The sequence below is a fragment of the Cuculus canorus genome, chromosome 1 (assembly GCF_017976375.1).
Source record: "Cuculus canorus isolate bCucCan1 chromosome 1, bCucCan1.pri, whole genome shotgun sequence".
Classification (NCBI taxonomy): Eukaryota; Metazoa; Chordata; class Aves; order Cuculiformes; family Cuculidae; genus Cuculus; species Cuculus canorus.
In genome coordinates, this window is record NC_071401.1 from 78,952,494 (window position 1) to 78,974,896 (window position 22,403).

General features: G+C 39.6%; 1 protein-coding gene across 1 annotated transcript; it reads right to left on the reverse strand.

Annotated features, from left to right (window-relative positions):
• Positions 1-1,197: 1,197 nt before the first annotated feature.
• Positions 1,198-22,259, reverse strand: FANCB (FA complementation group B). Its single transcript, XM_009555967.2, has 9 exons — positions 21,922-22,259; positions 18,624-19,660; positions 17,488-17,640; positions 16,908-17,000; positions 12,090-12,218; positions 11,046-11,212; positions 8,405-8,859; positions 7,321-7,558; positions 1,198-4,994 (listed from the first exon to the last, which is right to left on the reverse strand). The coding sequence occupies exons 2-9, from the start codon at positions 19,551-19,553 to the stop codon at positions 4,574-4,576; spliced, it is 2,586 nt and encodes an 861-aa protein (XP_009554262.2). The 5' UTR covers positions 19,554-19,660; positions 21,922-22,259; the 3' UTR covers positions 1,198-4,573.
• Between the last annotated feature and the right edge of the window lie 144 nt (positions 22,260-22,403).

Here is a 22,403-nt window from a genome sequence, read left to right on the forward strand (position 1 = left end):
AAAGCAATAATTAATATGACTAAACAGCAGTATTAAATCTCCTACCCTTTTGTCCTTCCCCTGGGAGGATTTGGTACAGCCTTTCTCTTGGCTAGAATCTCCTATTACATACCGATCAAGATGGTCACCTTGTTCCTACCCAGCGGCATGCCTAGAGTGCAGAGAAGAGAGTACAGAAAAAAAGAAAAACAGCGAAGAAAAAATGAAAGCAACTAAACCCAGCAACAACAAAATGGTCAAGCCCATGCCTTTATATCTATTTAAGAATTTAAATCCTTGCATTGACACCTTCCACTTGTTTAAAACTTGATATCTCCCAGGCAAGGAGGGAAGAGAGGAGGCCACTGTTTGTGTACTCCGTTTGCTGACCCAATCATCTTTGTTAACACTCTCTAATGAATAACTCACTTGTGGATAAACAAGCTAGAATTATTATTTTGTCTTAGCAGAGTCAGCATGATTCAGAAGAGGGCAGTCATAAGACAGTCACAGTACCCAAACTGCCAAAAGCTGTGGGAAAACAAAAATCAGTAGTGGAGAGGGAAGGCTTAACTCTTGCTACCAAGAACAATCATACAGCGTGTTGGTTGATCTGAAATATATACATACATACATGTACAAACTTAAAAAGGAAATATTGCAACTCAACAGATACTACTTTAGAGCAGGCAGGTTTTTCCTGTCTGATTGGTCTGAAAATGACAGAGAAAATAACTATAATAAGTAATTTTATTTATTACACCAACTTGGCTGGAAAAACAGAGTCCTTTGGCACACAGTCTTTCTTCTTAGGGCCTTAAATCATGCTGACTTAAAGTGCCAAGAGGGACGTAGGAGTGCCTTTAGGCATGACAGCTCATACTTCCTAGAGCAGGCTCCTCTTTTGCATCCAAGTCTTTTGAAATGTGTGGCTATAAAGCCAATGCAAAGTGCATGTCTACGCACTGATCACTGCCCTGGCGGCGAACTGGAACTGCTCCTATAGATACCTGTGAGAAACCACTGACATCTGTTGGTTTTCAGAGATCAAAACTCTATTTTCTTGTCCCTCTGAGGTCAAGACAAATTGGTTCTGGGCATAGCTGTACTACTTTGTCAAAAGTTTGTATGTGATAAAGGACTTTTCTGTGCAGGTTTGTGTAAAGGAGTTCAGCTCAGGATGGAGGAATGGTCACCAGCAATCAGCAGGCTGAGAAGATTACACGCAGAGAAGTAGCATGTAAAAATCTCCCAGGAACTAGTAAGCTCTGTAGACCAGTTGTCCTGTTAAATCCACCACAACTGATAAATTCAGACTACCAAGATGCTACTGGCTGTGTGTAAAGCCACTACCCCCAGTTGTATTAACCATGGGTTGTGTAATTTGGATCATGTACAAGCAGGTAGCTGTTGCTATAAGCAGACAACCCCACCTCCCTCATTCCCCCCAAATTACATATACACACCTGTTGAAGCAAATGGTTATTTGAGGATCTTTCTGAACTGCCAACCTAGACCTTGGAGGTCCCAACACTTGGTATTGGCCTCCGACTTTTTGCTCCTACAGAGTAATTATGAGTGTGAGAGTCAGTGAATGTGTTGTCTGAATACTTATCTGCTAATAGTAACAGTTTCAGTAACAAAAAACCCACCTTCTGTTGGTTGTAATCTGTATTGCCCAATTTGATCCACTATAGTGGAAAAGGGAATCTACAGAATCAAGCATTGAAATAGTTCAGCAGTTATTTCTTGGCAATACCAATCCCCAGTAACTAGCAGTGCTGCTGCCACTAACTGATTTAATTTCTCAAATGATTTGCCCCAAAAATTACTTGCAGAACTCACTTTATGCAAGAACTCACTTCCAAGACCTTCTTGGAAGTCCATAAAATGGGACTCTCAATTGTTCATTACAGAAACATAGTGAACCAACCAAAGCAGTTTTCCTAGTCAGTCCAATTTGGACTCTCCGTTTGAACACCAGCATGTGCTGAGAATAAACATCACAAGTGACTAAATAAACTGAATGTTAACACCTTTAGCTGCTTTTACTTCCGACAGCCAAGTCTAGGAAAGCAAATATCTCTTAAACAAAATTCACGTTGCTGCCACTTGAAGATAAGATTCTAAAGATCCTGAACCTTTGTTCAATCCCACTCCATTTTCCCCAAGATTCCTGGCCACAAAAAAAACCCGTAGCAGTATAAGCCTTCCAAATTCTTCCAGCAGACCTTTAGATTTTGGCACATAATAGTGCATATGCAATGCACATGCAATGCACATACCAATTGCATCACTACCATGGAAAGTTGTGCCATGTCATTATACATTATTAGTCAGCTGGAGCACTACTCCCAGGAATCTTAGAGCTGTTAGGAAAGTTTTTAATGATCTCATCTGATGATCTGCAAACTAAGCATTCATGCTTCTGGAAAGACTCTTGAGTATGAACATGATGTTGTATGTGTTATTATTCTACTCTAATATTTACACTTGTACACTCCTGTGATTTCACCGTTTGCTGTTTTTAAATAAGGGTAAGTAACAACTCCATGGAATTAGAAACTGGGAACTTTTGTCCACAGTAGCTTCTTTTCACTTGTCCCAATCTATTAGTTCAATAAAGGAATATGAACACCAGTGGAAGCTTTAAAGACAGACAGACACACAAGGTGCTCAGTTACAACATAACACCAGGCTGCTACACTAGTGCTAATAAAAATCAGTTGCTGGACTACTTACGCTACTTTGCATAAACTCCTGAGCTGGGTAGGAGCTTTGTTGCTCTGAAAGTTTCTGCTCAGCTGGTTTACCAAGGTCTTGACCTTAGCTGCAAGCTACTTAGATATATTTTTGCTTCATTGAAGAGTTTGTAATCAAACTTTCTTGCGGAAATTCCAGTGCTAACTGACTGCCAAGCCCTAACAGTGAGCTCTTAAGCTTTCACTATGGGCTGAACAGAAATGTGGCTTAACAAAGAAAGGGTTTTTAAACAATTCTTTCTCATCTAGTAAATATTGAGTTTCAAATACCCACGACAATTTCTTAAGGCATTTTTGACATCTTAACGCAAAATTTCCATGCTCTACAGCCAAAAAAGGAGACATTTAACACCGAGTATCTCAGAAGTGAGACTACACCACTAAACTGTTTGAACTTAGAAAGCACAGTGTTCTCTCATTTACCGTTTTTCCAGCTACTGTTTTGCCTCTAGATATGCACTGGTTTACTCTTGTTGCCAACATGAGAAGATGTCTCGGACTGAAAAACATCACCACTCTCATGCTAATGGAGGACATGCATACAGAATTTGAACTTTCTGATGGAAAAAAGGTATAGAATGATTCTGAAATGACAGTGGTTCTTTGAGCAAGTAATTGCCTTCCATTCTTCCTGCCAGCCTCTTATGGTCAGAGCGCATGCTGTAGGTGTTAACTTTTAAAACTCTTTCTAGAGAAAAATAAAAAAAGCAAAATTTTTACTTTAGAAAAATGGTGACAAACTTTAGGAGAGTTTTGCCTACAAAGAGCAGAGATAAAAGGAAACAAGTTGTAGTGATTTGGGATTTTCTAAGCTTTCTGCCGCTCCCAACACTGAAAAATGTTGCAACAAAAATGATTGAAAAGTAACTACCCCAGAAGTAGCACCTGCAAGATCACAGGCAGCTCTCTTTCTCCATTCATAGGCAGTATCTTATTAAAACCAGAGAATGGAAGAATCATAGGCAAAGAGTTGCCCATTATTTAAAATACTTGAGATAGCCCAAGACCACTGAGCAGGTAGTGTCAGTAAATGACCATTTATGACTCAGGGAATGAGCAAGTAAATCTTCTGACTAGAAGTATCTAGGTTAACATCCAAAGGACAGTTTCTTCCAGGATTTACCAATGAGATTAGCTTCTGGGTGGGAACAGACCTCTCGCTTCCGAAAGGTGTTTTATTACAGAGTGAACCTTCACGAGCTGAAGTTTTTTAAAAGCCGTGATGTGGTTCTTCAGCTCCAATAAACACTCCAAAATATCTCAGATCTGAGCGCAGGCTCTAGAAGATAGGACTGCAAGGTACAATCAACCCAAGTGGTATCATTAAAAGTTATTTTTCATTATATCATGAAGACAAGCTGCCTCTTTGAATTTGTCAAACCCCATACTCAAATTACAAATAAAAATTGGTTGCTTAGCTCAGATCCTTTGTATAGCTATGTTAAGATACCTAAAAAAGAGCCTGAGTTTTACCTCTGTAAACAGTGATGTTAAAGTTTAATAAGGGTATCTTAAACACTAAGTCCTTGTTAATTTTTTTTCCTCATATCACTCATTCCTAGTTCAAGAATTATGACTTTGGAATAGGACTGATTAGAAAACACCTTAAAAATAATACTTTTGACACATGTAACAAAACAATGGCTCAGCTACCTTTAATACTAAATTCCTGCCAAACCTGCTACAAGTCATCAACAAAAATACCAGTATTTATCTGCAGAAATAACTGAGCTATAGAATAAAAGGTAATTAAATAGCCACAAAAATATAAATATTATTTAATAGTATAATTTTAACAAAACTTCATTCAAAATGTATTTAGTTAATAGGTTCTAGGACTTGCACAGTCTCCACGCAGTCATATCTGTACTGAGCTGAGCTGCTGCTGTTTTCAAAGCAGCTTCCCGGTAAAGGGCACCATTCATTGTTTGATTCATCCTTAGCACACACTCTTCTCGTTCATTCTGATGCTTCTTTCTGAATTCCCGAACTCCCTCCTCGCTGTCCAGTGAAGGAGCCACAGGAACATCACTGATTTTCTTGCTGGGCTCACTCCGCCCTATCAGACTGTTTTCTGCTTTACTTTCTTTTGAGAACAATGAACTTCTCGAGGTGAGCATTTCTTTTTCCAAAGCCAGTGCGAACTGTTCAGTAAGTACACCTTTGCTTCCAGATCTCAGGAGTTTTACATCACAGCTTGGTGGCAGAACTCTAGTAAGGCTATGAAGGCACTGGAACAAGACAGTCAGGTTTCTGTAAAACAAGATTATTATTATTATTAAAGATATCTTATATCTTCAAAATTCTATAGTGAAAGATAAAACAAAGCTACTTTAAATCCAACAGGGAAAAACATATGCTGATTACAGTTTTAACTACTACGTGAACTGAATACAAGAGCAAGCAAGGGCTTTCTAACGGCATGCACACTAGCCACCATACATCAAAAGAATGGACACTAAGCAAACTTCATCAACAAGAATATTCTATGCTAAAATACACGTCCATGATTAGGGTTACGCGTGCATCACTTGTTTCTGTAAGTAGTAATTAATTGTACATGAAGGCCACCTGTAATATCACAAAATAAATGTGTTGTCTGGTCTACATTTGGTGGCAGAAAAAAGTCACTTATATTCACAGATCATGACCATCAATAGGATGTACATCATGGTTATTAGGTGGCCCACAACCTGCCTTTTTAAAATGGGCACTGGTGAGGGAAAGTTGCACTTAAAAATCAGAAGTTCAATATTAAGAAACCACAAGGAAACAGTGCTGGTAATCACCAGGGAACCTACTCCCCTGGATACCAGTGTAGCATATATGACACAGTGACACATTCCTCATTTGAAGATCGATACAGAAACTGTCCAGTCTTATTTCCCAGTGTTAGGCCAGATAAACGCCTCAGAAGATGTCTTTAGATTAAAAAAGAAATCATCTCAGGAAAAAAACAGCCATCCAAACACAAAAAACAAACAAAAAAAGCAGACTAGAAAACCTCATGAGCATCCTTCTGTAGAAGGCATTTTTCATTAAAGAACTTCTATTTTAAGCACTCAAGTGCTTCCATTAAAGCGACCTTCCAGTACCTGAAGGGAGTCTACAGGCAAGCTGGTGAGGTTTTATTTGTAAAAGCTTGTGGTGATAGGACCAGGGGCAATGGGTATAAACTGGAGAGGGGCAGATTTAGATTGGACATTAGGAAGAATTTCTTCACTATGAGGGTGGTGAGGCACTGGCACAAGTTGCCCAGGGAAGCTGTGGCTGTCCCATCCCTGGAGGTGTTCAAGGCCAGGTCGGATGGGGCGTTGGGCAGCCTGATCCGGTGGGAGGTGTCCCTGCCCATGGCGGGGGAGGGTGTGGAACTGGATGATCTTTAAGGTCTCTTCCAGCCCAAACCATTCTATGATTCTATGATCCTATTTCAACTTAGTTATCTTAACATTCCACTACTTATGATAGACAGTTACTTTGGTTCTGAAAAGCTGTGAAAAAGAACAGTCAGTAGGTTCCACCTGTCATAGAAATAGCCTAGCTGGACAGAAGACAGGAAAAAGACACAGAAAACACAATCATAGTTAAACCATAAACATGCATCTCACTAACTATGAATGCAAAATAGGGTCAGAAGTGAAGAGCATCAGGTAACCTAACTTTTCCAAAGGAAGCAAAAGTCTTGAGGCTTAAAATTTTACTGATTGATTTCCTAAATATTTCAGCCTTTCCTATTACATCAAAGAAAGAAAGCACTCCTAATTTGCGTAAAAGATTGAATCTCAGTATAAGTTAGAGACTCTTACGAGATACAGCTTTTTTTCTTTTGTTTTTTAGCTTGAACTCTTCAGGTCAGGCAAAATTTGTCAATACTTGAGAAGTACTTTTTACACTGTGAGCCTTACCCAGCTAAATCATAAATTATGGCAGTATTACTAACGCGTTTAGCCTGGTTTCTCTTAGGAAATCTTATAGACATTTGTCCAAGAATCTACATAAGAATAAAATCACTGAGTATCTTCAGATTATTTCCTTTCCAAAATCATGATAGAGAGTGAATAAATATATGAGAAACATTACAAAATTAGACTAAATCTATGTTGCAGTACTAACTACAAAATGACATTGGAATAAATACTGTACAGTTTGCAATTTACGGTTGTTTGCTTGGGTTTTTGTTTTGCTTTTAACATCCTCTTAGGGATTTTTTTTTTTTAAATCAACACATGCTGAAAAAAAATTATACATTCTACTAAGTATAAAGCAAGAAAAATGAATATACAATTAGAATATAGAGTAATGAACAAAAGAAAGAGTACCAAGTAGATATTAATGGAGACTAGACTTATTTGTAATACAATATTCTAGCCTAGACAAAATTAAACAATGCAGTTCAGTTTCTGCCATAATTCTGGTTTGGAAGTTATTTTGTTAGTGCTGATAGTTACCATGTAATGATATTGGAAGCCTACTGGTTATGATTTTGGCTGTTCTTTATCGTGCCAGTAAGAAAAAGTGTAAAGATAAAAAAAGTGTGTATGTAAGATGAATATACTCTACACTTTTTGAGCCATTTTACCTGCAAAATAATGTTAGAACTCCTTCAAATGGATTTTTCAGGGTCCAGTTAAAAACTGTACCGTATACATTTCCTGCTTTATGACAGAATATGTTGTCATGGCATTCCTTAAATGGCGTGCACTCCATTTCTCCCAGTAACCATGAATTTACTGGAGTCAATGTGCAGTCAGAAGACACAATTTGAAAAGAGAACCTGACAGATACTGCAAGAACAGCAAGTATATCTTCCACGGAACCTACAAGAAAACACAGTAAAAAGATATTCAACTTAAAATATTTTGATCATGTTTCACACATTAAATGTGCTTACATTTTCAGTTCACACTCTCAGTTTATGTGAGGAGTTTATACCTGCATTCATGCATTCTTTAGGAATCTTTTTATCACTTAAATCATTACACCTATTTCTGTTAATGAGCTGTTTTGCTTGACAGAGCGCCAACCGTATGATGAAAGCTCTAAAAAATAAACATTACCTTGCCAAAAGAAGACTGTTAGTAGCCTCCTGTGACAGTAAAATGACATGTTGGCTTTAGTCAATGACACAGCATTAGAGGAAGAAAGAAATTAAAATTAATTGCGAATGATCGAAAGGATATTTTGCTACATGAGCTGGAGCCCAGTTCAAAATCAGTGCAATCAGGTGTATTAAGAGAAAGGGGGAAAACCGGCCTTAGTAGACATATAAGTTAGGAAAAGCTTCAAATACTTTGTTATTATTTAAGAGGTAACACTACGTCAGAAAAAAAATGTAAGTATCTGACTAACAGTAAATACCTTATTTATAGAAAATGTGCAGGCTTCAGCATTCTATACTCAGACTTATCTTCAAGATTAACCATTCTAGATACACTTCAGCATCTACACCAGCAAGAAACCTTACAGCAACTCACTTAAATTTCTTTCTTTTTGAAAAATGTTCCATCTTGTATTTCACTGCACTTTTAATGAACAACAGATCTATGCAGTTTGTGTTCAGAGACAGATGCGATTGCACCTTGAAAACTTAGCTTGGCATTGCCTAGAATAAACAGAAGAATCAACCACATATTTATGAATCCAAAATATATCAATCCATTTACCTGTACAGTAACTATTATCCCTTAACAGCTTTACTGAATATTTTCCATTTGAAATATCTTCCAGACTTAAAAAAATTTTCCCACAGAGTACAGCAATCTTTTTGCTCTCCTGTGAGCTATCATCCCAATGTTTATGTTTCTTTGCATGCAGAAGAACTACACAACACACACGATGAAACGCCAGTAATGGCGAAAGGTCGGTAACAGCAATGACTGTCCTTGCTCCATCCAGCTGGACCCCTGAATATCTCTTAGGAAACGTTTTTCTCAGATCATTCTTACTATGCAAGTCCATTTTCATCTTTTTCGGAGGAGGCTCAATTTGACTCGAGGAGACAGACAATGCTGAGAAGGCTTTGTTCAGCTTCATGATTTTATTTCGACACTTGATAACCGGGGAAATCAAAGAGAAGTCTCGATCCATCACTAAGGATAAACTGACATCACTCAGTGACCTGTGAAAATCCACACAAGATGACTGCACTCCCAGTTCTTATTTTTCCTTCGGACAAATAACCAGAACTTTAAAGATACATATAGATGTTTAAGACTACCACAAACTCCAGTCATTCCAGGTTAAGTCACAGACTGCAGAGAGCTTAAGTCCTTCAAATGACTATTTCATCTAAGCTTAGTACTAAGATTTTCAAGACGTGTACTGAATTTTCCAAGAGCTTCTAGGAGTTGGATTCCTCATTTCAACTGAAAGAGTTCAAATGTCTAATTTGCCCATAAAACATTGAAAATTTCATATAACTCATAGAGATACTCAATGATTTTGATAATTTACTTTTAAAAACTTAAATTTCTTTTTAAAAAATGCAGAAAGTATTGATTCTGCACTCGTTGAGGACTAAAGGCTCTTCTGACGATCTATATTGTTTTATAGATATTCAAACAAAACTGAATGTAGAGAGTAAAAGAAAAGGTTTAAAATACTATTAACTCAAAAGCGCAGTGATTTCCTGAAATATATTAAGTACTTTATTTATTCAACACAGGGTTCATTCAATAAAATCCGAACATTACCGTTTCAGATCCTCACTTAATGAATACTTTATTCTGTCGATCAATTCCATCTAAAGATGTCACCGACATCCAAAAGCCTTATAAATGTCTAATTTTCTTTACAGAGAAGCATCATCACCTCACAGTTGCATCTAAAACATCACTGGAATCTTGCATTAGCAGGAAGTAAAGAAATAATTGGTGAAGACCTAAAGTGTTCAGAGTGGAGAGAGAGCAAGCCCTTTTCTACAGAACCACAGGTTGTCGTACAGAGTACTGAACTGGAACACAGAAGACCTAATGTTCTGCCGTTATCCTACCAGATAACCTCTGACAAATCATCGTCACAGATCTGTTCTCAACTATAAAAATGGGGGAGAGGGCAATATTGCTGCCTGTTTTTAAAGAATGCTCCCAAATCTTCTGAGGACTCTGAAGCTATCCAGGAACTATGTACTGCATTTTCAAAAACAACGTCATCGTCAAAGCTAAAAGAATAAATACTGGAAAAGCAAAAACAGTCTCTTGCCTCGGTGACTCTTAACAGAAGCTGTCAAGACGATGAAGTCTTTACTTTCTTGTAAAGTTTATAGCAATCTGGCAGCTGAAAAATAATAAACCTGCAGCTGCAGCACAGTGGCTAAAGGGCGTAACAGGTCATCTCCCTCATGACCACTGGGAAGATTTTCAGTGGCTTCAATAGTCTTTAGGCTTTCCCTACCATCATCCCAGCTACACTGCTGGTGGGAATATAGGGCAAAGGTAAGTTCTGACTCCACCAAAGTTTACGTTACACAACGCACATCATAAATTTATGTTTCATGTAATCCTGTTTTAAAACTGTGTTTCAGATTAGGTCCCTCCCTGTAAGGGACAAATTACATCAGTAGAATCTACAACTAGAACTGAGCAATTAATATTAACAGAATCAACAAATCATTTTAAAAACAGTAACAAGAATAAACAAATAAGTTTCAAGGTTTAAGTATTGCATGGCTGATTGTTCCACATAATATATACACTACATGAGCTTTGATTGGATACTTGAATGTAGCATATTTCAGTCGAAAAGCAAAATATTTTCTTCTGTGCTTTTTTAATCAAATCACTCATTAGGAATGGCAAGATGTTAACAACAAGGAATTGGATAGCTAAGACAGAGCTTTATCAACACTACATACTGATGTCTGCATAGCTGCGTCAACATGGACTTTAAAGACTCATAATTTCTGTCAAAAAAAAAAACTCTATTGCAAGAAGCCTCCAGGGCAGATGTGGTTATACTGACACAACTGATTTTTGGCTATATAACCTATTTTTGTGCAGTTCTGGAGAGAAACAAGCAGAAGCAACAATACGAGACACAAATTAGAAACAATTCTTATACACACATTCACAAGGCAGAAGTTCAAATCCCGAGAAATCATAGCATGGTTTGGGTTCGAAGGAACCTCAAAGGTCTCCCAGTTTCAGCCCCACTAGACACCTTCCACTAGAATGGGTCGCTCAAAGCCCCATTCAGCCTGGCCTTGACTCTTGCTCTGCAGACTCTTGCTACTACAGAGCTTAATCTGCAAATTCAATTTCTATAAAACTACGCAAGGAAATTATTAGAAAAAAAATACATACTTACAAGTAAAACAATTCTGTTAGTTCTACTCCAACCACCAGGTTGTCACCCACAACACGCTGCCACAATTTTTTTACGAAGTGCTCTTGGACCTCAGACAATGATGATGTCTCTTTACTAAGAGAATGAGGAGTGTTTTCTACATCATCCCAGAGAGAGACAAGACCTGCCTTACAGAAAAATGGGGGTTTTAGATAATAAGAGTGGAGACATTAGATCCTTTTATACTGCATTACTTGATGTTTTACTACAAGTGGTTTCTAAAAGCATTTTTAAGATTTATAAAATTAGATCTATATAAACTAGTTTATTCTCTACAATGCATGCAAAAGACAGAATCACATTTTCTTAAAATGCATGATATAAAAAGCGCACCTCATTCTCTTCTTGTAAATATCACAGCTATAAATCTTGAACTGTTGTAGAATTAATTGCCCGAAGAATATCTAAGGTACCAGAATTTATTCTATGTTACTGTATTAATTGCTTGAAATTACGTTAACTAAACCTGGCTGACTTGAAAGGGACCACATCATTAACTGAAAGAGAGAGAGAGCGAGCAACTCCATTTCAAGTAAACTACGAGGTTTATTTTCAGCAACATAATAAGATAACATCTTCTCAACCTCCATCACCTCCTCAGCTCACAGTTCACTCAGCCGCCATTAAAAAATCAATTTTGCTTACACAGATCTATGACAGCTCATCTTTTGTAACATGTTAGACCACAGACACACATTCAATATCTGGGCAACTGTGCCAATTAAGAGTGTACACTCCCCCTACAGTCTGTCAGTAACTGCTAGGGGTTACTCCTTCATACAACTCGGTTGTCAGGAGCCATTGTGCAAATCAATTTCAGCTGAAAACACGCAAATCTACTCTTATCTACATACACTGACAGGTTCAGATAATGAACCAGACAAAAAGCAGAGTTTTGACAGTGGCAATCCCTAGTGGTGTAAGTAACAAGTGGCTGAGGGAAGTACCCTCTACAAATGGCTCAGCAGAATTCAGAAGTGATCTGTACTCTCTTTTGCGTATTACCTCTTTTGCAGCCGGTAGAACATGGGTTCTTCCTTCAACGAGATCTAATAACGCTCTGCAAGACTGAAGAATAACCCTCTTTTTGAGTCCCAAATGCTGTTGTAGCTCTCGAACAGAGGTGAAACCAGCCTGTAAAAGATAAAAATGATCATTAGACTTACGCTTAAGTCTACTACAAATCAGAACTCATATTGAAGCTACCAAGATGTCTTTTTAACTTTCCACTTCTTTGCAAGTATCACAAGCCAAGATCCTGGCATTCCTCTAGTAATGCTTCTAAAAACTGTTAAAGCCAGGCCACCAAATACTGCGCCACCAAAATATGAATCTAAGGCTTGGCCACTCAATATTAAGCCTAGAGTTTAAGATAAACTTCTCAAAATTTATGACATTATGTAATTATTTGCCTCTTTCGTTATTGTTCCTGCTACACTCTTCCATGGATATTAGTTTCAGGCTCTTCTCCCTACTCGTATTGATTATTGGTCAAGTAAATATATTGAAGAGTTGACAGTTTGATAAACAGATACACATGCAGGCTCATCTGTTTAAAAAAAAAAAAACAAACAAAAAAACCCAAAAACGCAGCATGGCAGCATTATCTTCTTAGATTTTAAGAAAGCACCACAAAAGCTATTCTCTGGAAAGCAAGATACCAAGAAGTCCATTGCTGCCAGAGAAAACAATGCTCCCCATTGGAATGCAAAAATCAAACTTCCCTTCCTCTTTGCCCTCCCCCCAAAAAACCCCAAACAATTCAGGATCAACCGTGATCAACTGGCAAGCCTGAATAAAATGCACTTCATGTAAGCAACCGTGATCAACTGGCAAGCCTGAATAAAATGCACTTCATGTAAGCAAAGTGATGTCGTCTCCTCAAGCCACAATGATAAAGGAGATCTAGAGCAAGTAGCACTCGTCATGGTAAGTTCTGTAATAAAGATGGTTAAGTACCAGATTCTGAGCAACAATCCAGTGCCAGCCTTGGGTCAGGAGAAGAGAAGGAAGAGTTAAGAACTAGGTTAAACCATTACTTGTCTACACTGGTAAGTAACTACAGAATAAATAAGAAACAGAAAGCAAATGGGGAAGCACAGACTGAGAAGCAGTCAAAAGGCCAGACATTCACTGATACATGATTGCTGACCAGTAGGACTTTTGCAAGCCTTTTTGCTTTACAAAGCAACACAAAAGAGAGACCTGACAGCCACCATACGGCTAACCCAAGACTGGGAAGCACCTCCCATCAACTCTCTCTGGAACATACACACTCTTTCTCTCATATGCCAAGATACCCTATGCAACAAGCACCAGCAGAAGTCACAGTCTTTGCACTGTGAAACTAAGAAAATAAGAGTAGATCACCTTAAAATAGAAAATAAATATCAATATAAAACCAAGGCAGTCCAGATCTGAACACAGTAGAGCTGTGAGTAAATTCAACCCATACAGCAGAACAGGTGAATCACTGTAAACAGCAAAGCAAATAAAGGCATAGGCTTCGTAGTAAGAAGAACAGCCAAGTGCTTTGACACATTGTGATTAAAGTTGCAGTGTTCATAAATAAATTAATACCCATACATACAGCGCTAAAACTACTAACCCAAGAATTGTGGCAATTTTACAAAGATTTACAAGCTTTTCAAGTTGCTTACAATGCAAGCATGTGGCTTTGAAAACAAAAGATCAAAAAGATCTTAAAATAAATAAATAAATAAACTAGGCCTTCTGTGCCTGTAAGAAGCAGTTTATCAGCAGATAATACATGAAATCTCCAGCCAATGACTTGTTTCCAGGAGAACCAGCAGAATGTGCAAAAAGGAGTGTGTGTTTGATCTTAACACAGATTCACAGAGCTGTACAGATGAAAGGCAGCTAAAAGAACAAAGTTATAGAACACAGTTACATGGAACATATAGTTGTGGGTGGCAGGGTGGGCAATCCTCATTACAGCAGTGGAACGAGCAACAAATGAAATTGAAACTGATTTCTGGTTTGCAGAGCAGGAAAGTAATGCAATTAGTAAGGAAAGAATAGAGAGCAAAGAAATCAGTTTCAAAATGTACATCTAAGCAAAAGAATCTAGAAACAGAAGAGAAAGCATTTGGAAGGAAGCTTGTACTTCTGCATATAAAAGCTAACAGCCTCTAATGTACAAGCAAAAGAACTGTAAAAATGTAGGGTTGGAAGAGATCTAAAGAGGTCTTCAAAATTATTCCAACTTGTACTCTATTGCCCAGTGTTCTCCAAACATCAGCTTTTCTCTCTTGTAAGAGGTATAATATCTCTTTTGTAATTAGAACTAGGAAAGTGTTTTCTTCTTCAGTCTTTTCCTAACCAGTCATTGCCCTCCTTTTCTTCCAGTACTGAAGTTTCACCAGTTAATTTGCTTCATTTTTAAAATCTGGAAATAAAACCGCCACAATATCCTACTTAAATTTTCAGCAGTTAATTTGCTTCATTTTTAAAATCTGGAAATAAAACCGCCACAATATCCTACTTAAATTTTCAGTAATTCTCAAATGACGGGAGGAATTACCTCCTCTCTCACACTTAAAGCACTCTCAGCAAACTAAAAATAGCCTTGCACCACTGACTCAACTTGAGATGTATGCTGCCTCCTAAACATTACCCTACTGGCACAGGGCAATGCACAGTACTGCAAAACAACATCTTGGAGAGTATGCTGGCTGTTATACCTACAGGATGAAAGGCAGAAAGAAAGGAAAGCAATTATAAATTCCCACTAGTTACTTAGACTCTGTCAAGTTCCCTCAGCTTATTTTACATGATACTAATGAAGAGAAGGATACGTGCCAGCTGCATCTACTCTACAAAATTATCAAAATTATCCTTCTACAACCCATAGAGGAAGAAAAACATCAACAGGTGGAGGAAGACTAACATTGTGCCCATTTTTAAAAAAGGTAGAAAAGACGACCCTGAGAACTACCGACCTGTCAACCTCACCTCTGTGCCTTGGAAGATAATGGAACAGATCCTCCTAGAAGCTATGCTAAAGAACATGGAGGGCAGGGAGGTGATTAATGGCAGCCAGCATGGCTTCACCAGGGGCAAGTCCTGTAGGACCAACTTAGTGGCTTTCTATGATAGGGTAACCGCAGCAGTGGATACGGGTAAACCGACGGATGTGATCTATCTAGACTTCTGTAAAGCCTTTGACACAGTCCCCCACAACATTCTTCTCTCTAAATTGGAGAGATACGGATTTGATGGGTGGACGGTAAGGTGGATAAGAAACTGGTTGCATGGTCATTTTCAAAGAGTAGTAGACAATGGCTCAAAGTCCAGATGGAGATCTGTGACAAGTGGTGTCCCTTAGGGGTCTGTACTGGGACTGGTGCTGTTCAGTGTCTTTATCAATGATATTGACAGCAAGATTGAGTGCACCCTCAGCAAGTTTAGAGATGACATCAAGCTGAGTGGTGTAGTTGCCACACCGGAAGGACGGGATGTCATCCAGGAGGACCTGGACAGACTGGAGAAGTGGGCCTCTGAGAGCCTCATGAGGTTCAACAAGGCCAAATGTGAGGTCCTGCACCTGGGGCGGGGCAATCCCCATTTTCAGTATATGATGGGGGATGGGGAGATGATGTGATTGAGAGCAGCCCTGCAGAGAAGGACTTGGGGGTGCTGATTGATGAGAAGGTCAACATAAGCCGGCAATGTGCACTCGCTGCCCAGAAGGCCAACCATATCCTGGGCTGCATCAAAAGAAGTGCAGCCAGTAGGGCAAGGGAAGTGATTCTGCCCCTCTATTCCTCTCTTGTGAGACCTCATCTAGAATACTGTGTTCAGTTCTGGAATCCTCAATATAAGAGGGATATGGAGCTTTTGGAACGGGTCCAGAGGAGGGGTACAAAGATGATCGGAGGGCTGATGCACCTTCCCTACAAGGACACCCTAAGAGAGTTGGGCCTCTTCAGCCTGGAGAAGGCTCAGAGGAGATCTTATAGCAACATTCCAGTACCGGAAGGGAGCGTACAGGAAAGCTGGAGAAGGACTATACGTAAAGGCTTGTGGAGATAGGATGAGGGGGAACGGGTATAAGCTGGAGAGGGGCAGATTTAGACTACACATTAGGAAGAATTTCTTCACCATGAGAGTGGTGAGACACTGGCACAGGTTGCCCATTGAAGTTGTGGCTGCCCCATCCCTGGAGGTGTTCAAAGTCAGGCTGGATGGGGCCTTGGGCAGCCTGATTTAGTGGGCTGTCCCTGCCCATGGCAGGGGGTTGGAACTAGATGATCTTTAAAGGTCCCTTCCAACCCAAACTATTCTATGATACTATGATTCTATGGTAAAATAAGCAGGGTCAATAACTAGAGCAAAAGTAAAAGCCAACTTGCCTTAAGTTTGTAGACAAAGAAACAGATCATAATGCTCTTTTTATTTTCAGGATTAACTACCGCTCTTTGGCACTCACTCTTTGGGAACCTGGCAGTACACTATTTTGAAGTATGTAATGTGGAAGAAATGAAGTAAACATTCTAATTTTATTAAACCGGTACTTGAACATCTATGAGTAAAATGACTGTTATGAAGCTTTGATAGGATAGCTTCAGCATTATCCCCAAATTTTAATTAAAAGTAAATGACACTTTTTCAATTACCCCAAAAGCATTTTTAACAACAGAAAGAACCGAAACACAGACTACCGCTGATTCAAGAAGGGATACTTAATAATGTTGTCATCTCCTTGAACCACTTCTCCAATAAAATCAGTATCCTTAACCTCACCATGATACAGAAAAATAATTCGGACAAAATACGGAGGCAAAACTATTGAGTACAAACCTGTAATCTTTTTTCAAGGGCTTGGACAGTAAGCAAACCATTCTCTTGCAATCCTTCTGCAGTGGGAACATTGTGTTTGTAATTAATACCACTCTAAAAAAAACAAACCAAAACAAACCAAAACCCTGAATTAATGAAAAAGCTGAAAAGTAAGGTACAGGCTATTACAGAGTGTTATAAAAATTTGAAGGAAAATACAGAAAACAATTGAAACAATTAGAGTTTGATAGTACATAATGGAAAGACTCAATTATGAGGAGATAATTAACAAGGACTATAGCCTTAATTAAGAGTTCTTAGCCATAAGGTAAGCATTGTAGCAAACCTGTTGCATACGTGAAGCATTTTGAAATGCATTAGTTTAATTTACCAAAATTATGTTGATGCTATCAAGGAAGTAGAATCATCTCTTCAGATAACTTATCTTACAACTACAGTGCAAAACATTGTATATAAACTTCAGGGCATTTCACAGCACACATGCAATTTCACTCTGCACCAATACTTCAACGATTTGTTGAGCTTCTCCTAATTTAGTAAGCACAGACTGAGCAGCTGAGAAAAGGCAAGCTGAACTTACTGCACAGTTGACCTTTCCAAGATCCGTTATTTCAAAAGTACTTAATGCGTCTGTACTGGAGTCATCCTTAAAAAGCAGTAACAGTTGCTCACTTCCAGAGCCAATAAAATCATCCACCAAAACAGATTTCACTTTTTGCCATTTGGAAGCCACCTACAACAGAAGAGTTTTTAAAATACGTCTATTTAAATACATCTTGTACTCAAGATTTTGTTTTGGTGAAGTTTGCTTTTATAAAGAGCCAGCCTATTCAGGTGTGAGGAATATAGTATTTTAAGAAAGTAAGTTTCAAACTCTCACTCTTACTCCATCATTTAGAATCTACGTAACTTTGGGAAAAATTAGGCATTCCTCTTTGAAAACACTTTCCAGAATACAAGTGGCAGGGGAGATGATAACGTTTCTCAAACAGCAGAATAGCTAAATGGTGTAATATTTATTTAGAACCAGTAATACTTGCAGATCAGTACAAGACACTACACCTTCACATTCACAAATATCTTTCTTTCATTGCACACAATTATGTTTGGGAGATAAAGATAAATTTGTACAATAATGCTGACAACTAAGTAGGAGGAACTTTCCTTTCCTGAGTTACATTAAGTATTCTTGACAGAGTACTACAAAATCCTACCAGTTGACTTTGTCTCTCCTGACTTTAGGAAACAAAAGCCAGGCCTCTTGCCATTTCCATGAAGAGTTACTTTTTGTTACTACAAAGCCAAGCTCAAGAGGCTTTTAAATTCCAATGAGAAGCTTATGCTTTGCAATGACATTTGTTTACTTTCACGTTAAGACAAATTATGAGGGCACACTCATAACTACCTTACAACTTCAAGCTCTCGTACTACGGAAGTTTTCAATCAGCAACAAAAGCTTTTGCTCAGATTCATATAATGTATTTTTAAATAAAAGAATCTGGGCTTTATTTTCAGATAGGTAAGCAAGCAATGAAATCAATGCCATACTTCAGACAGGTTATTTTAACAGAAGCTATAAGAACAACAAAAAGTAGAACATAAACATGTACCTTATCATTTGCAGAAGCTTCCAATAAGACAATTATGCAAAAAAAAAAAAAAAAAAAGGCAAAAAAAAACCAGTAGGAAAAGGGAGCTGTTTAAAACCACAAATACCTGTAAGCTGTCTCTCCTCTGTACAACACAGACATTTCCAGAGGCAAAAGACACAACAAATAGCAAATCATTGGTACTGGTTACAGCTGTTTTTACTGAACATGGTTTCTCATAAGGAAGCTCACAAACACCTTTAGGGAGACCATCCTGGAACCAAATAAGTTGATTCTTGTGGGTTACGGCAACAAGTGATATTCGGAGCTGTTTTTTCAATGTCTCATTCTTGCATATGTAGACAGAAGATACCACTTTGCTGTAAGCATGAGGCATAAAGCATGTGCCACTTAGCATTTTTTGTGTTTCAATTGCATATCCAAAGAACTCGGTGCCCCAGATGGCTCTGTCTGAAGTGGAAAACTCATCCTCATCTTCACTCTCTGATAGGCAGGCATTTTTTACCCCTAAGACAACAGCACCTTCATCCTCAATTTCACCTGTCCACACAACAGAAGAAAGCTGAATAGGAGCACTTAGAACCGTGCAGGTGTTAGCAGAGATGTAGAACAGCTTGTTGGCATGCCTCCACAAGACTGAAGGGCCAGTAAACAACCTGATGTCTTCTTTCAGCTCATAATCCAATTTAAAATGAAATGACTGCTCAAATTGATTTGAGCTGTGAAGCAACAATAAAAGGTATTTGACAACATTGTTGTGCTTCTGCTTTTTCATCAAAATGCAGGGAAGAATAATCCCTGTTCTAGAATCTGTTGTGCAGCTACAACAAATGATTTCAATTTTGAAGTGACTGGCACGCATGCTGAATACTCCAGAAGACTTCTGAACAAACAGCTTAGTGTCCCTGTTGAACGCCATTCTTCTGACACATAAGTTCATTGTTTTATCAGCTGTTCCCTCCACACGTTTTGGATTTGACAGCCAAAACAAAAGGACTTCACCATTGTAGGACAGGAATTGTTCACCTAGAAGCATCTTCACCTATCTTCACGTACGTTCCTCTACAAGAAAACCATATGCGTCTCCATTATTGTCAAGATTATTCCTCGGCAGAAATTTTAAGCTATCTGGACGTTTTCCATCTACAAAAGTGAACAACAGAAGAATTTAAATCATTTTGAGAATAGCTGAACTGATCCTTAAAAATAAGAAAAATGTACAGTAGGCATAGACTGATTTAAGAACACGATACCATTATGTGCTTTAATCTCACAGCCTAAAATGAAGTTAAGGAACTTTGTATTGAGCCACTTAAGCAGCAGGAACATTTCAGAAATGTATTCTAGCACTGATGTATCAAAGCATGAATTCGCTGCTCATCAACAGCTACATGGCATAATATTAACTGAAAGAAACCAAACCAATCCACACACACATTGTTTGCATTACTGAATTGAAGGTGTCAGCTCCACAAATAGAATGAGCATGCTGGAAAGCAACAGTGCTTTGAATCCTCAAATTTCATAGAATCATAGATAGGATGTCCTAGGTTGGAAGGGACCCACAAATACATGAAATCTCCAGCCAGTTGGGCAACCAAACATTCACACCATGTCCGAGAGCATTGTCCAAGTGCTTCTTCAATACTGTTAGCCCTGGCGCCATGACTTGCTTCCCTAGGGAGCATATTCCAGTGCTCCACCACCCACTGGGTGAAGAACCTTTTCCTAATATCCAACCTAACTCTCCCCTGGCACATGTTCCTGCCATTCCCTGGGGTACTATCATTGGTCACCAGAGAGAAGAGACCAGCCCTTGCTTCTCCTTCTCTCCTTGTGAGACTTCTCTCAGGTAAAGGCTTTATTAATAAAGATAATTAATTCCTGGCTAATATTACAAAGACTCTTTAAAGGGAAAGTTTTCTGAAGGTGAGCCCAGCCCTCTTGCCGCCCAGCAGGCTCCCTCCATGCCCCAGACTAATACCAAAAAACGCCAGCAAAAAAAACTCTAAGACTCATTTTGGAGTTTTAGAAAGCAAACATCCTTTCTCAGGTCTAGGTAACATGAAAGAGTGATCTCTGTCAATCATGCACAACAAGAAAAGAACTGGCTACAGAACGTATTTCCCACTTAAATGCATGTGATAAACTTTCCCAGAAATCTTATGCATACAGCCAGCAGGTTGAGGGAGGCGATTCTGCCCCTCTATTCCTCTCTTGTGAGACCTCATCTGGAGTATTGTGTCCAGTTGTGGAATCTTCAACATAAAAAGGATATGGAACTGTTGGAATGGGTCCAGAGGAGGGCTACAAAACAATCAGAGGGCTGAAGCTTCTCCCATATGACGACAAGCAGAGAGAGTTGGGCTTGTTCAGCCTGGAGAAGAGAAGGCTCCAAGGAGACCTTATAGCCAGCTCCTAGCACATTAAGGGGGTCGAGGAAAGCTGGGGAGGGACTTTCCACAAAGGGATACAGTGATAGGACAAAGGTGGAATGGTTTTAAATTGGGAAGATTTAGACTAGGAATAAGGGGGGAATTCTTCACAATGAGGGTGGTGAGGCACTGGAACACATTACCCAGGGATGTTGCGGCTGCCCCCATTCCTGGAGATGTTCAAGGCCAGGTTGGATGGGGCCTTGGGCAGCCTGATCTGGTGGGAGATTTACCTGCCCATGGCAGGGGGGTTGGAACTGGATGATCTTGAAGGTATCTTTCAACCCAAACCATTCTATGATTCTAATGTGGTCATGGAAAGAACAGAATTCCTCACTTAAGTCTGGGGGGAGGTGTCCCTGACCGTTGCAGGGAGATTGGAACAAGACGATCTTTAAGGTGGCTTAAAAATCATTCCACGATTACTTTCAAAGGTTTAATTTTAATGTTATTATGAAACTTCGCAACAGTTAAATCTCTCGCTAATTTGGAGCTGGCTCCAACTCTGCCTGACCTTCTATTTGAGACGGGAAAACACTGCAAACAGCAATGATAACAGAAGCAGAAACATCTGCTCAACACAGATCATACTTCATACAAGACGTTATCATCTCCAAAAAAAGAACAGCATTTGGGAAAACATCATTTTAAAGAAAACATGCTGTCAGAGAGATGTTCTCTCTAACTTTCAAAGAACACAATTACTTAGACAAAAAGCAAGTCTGCTTTAGCTCAAACAAGAGTACTACATTTTCTCTAGTAGCAACTACTTCGGTATTTGGAAGCGGATGATTTTTAAGGTCTCTTCCAACCCAAAGTGTTCTGTGATACTATGTTTCTCACACCCAGACGAGGCCCTTTGAAACCGCAGCCACCTCCCCAAGCCTCCCCCAGCCTTCAGAATGGGGAGCCAGGCCCCCGGGGGCGAACAAAGCCGGCCCAGAGCAGAGCACCGACCGCAGGACTTACCCGGCTCCAAAGACCTTCAGAATGGGCGAAAGAAGGAGAAAGAAAGAAAGGAAGGAAAGAAGGAAGAGAGAGAAGACCGCGCCAGCTCCAAAACTCCCGCGACAAAGAGCATCATGGGAAAGATAAGAGGAAGGGAAGGGCGGACAGACAGCAAGTGATTAGCGGCTCCGGCGCCTCCGCTCTTACTGCCGGGAGCAGGGACGCGCGAGCAATGGGCGGGACCAGGGGGCGTGACTTCCGGGGGTTGGCGACTCCGGCGCCTCCGCTCTTACTGCGGGGGAGAGGGAGGAGCAGCCAACAGGCCCCGCCCCTCGGCTCTGGCCCCGCCCCGCGTGAGTCACGCGGCGGTTCGTGCTCCATTTCTCTCTCTCCCCCCAACCCCACGCTGGCCCCAGCGGGCGGCTCTGCCGGACTATGGCTGAGGTGGGTCCGGGCCTGCCTGTCCTTCTCCGAGCTGCCTACCCGCCCGCCGGGCCTCCTCT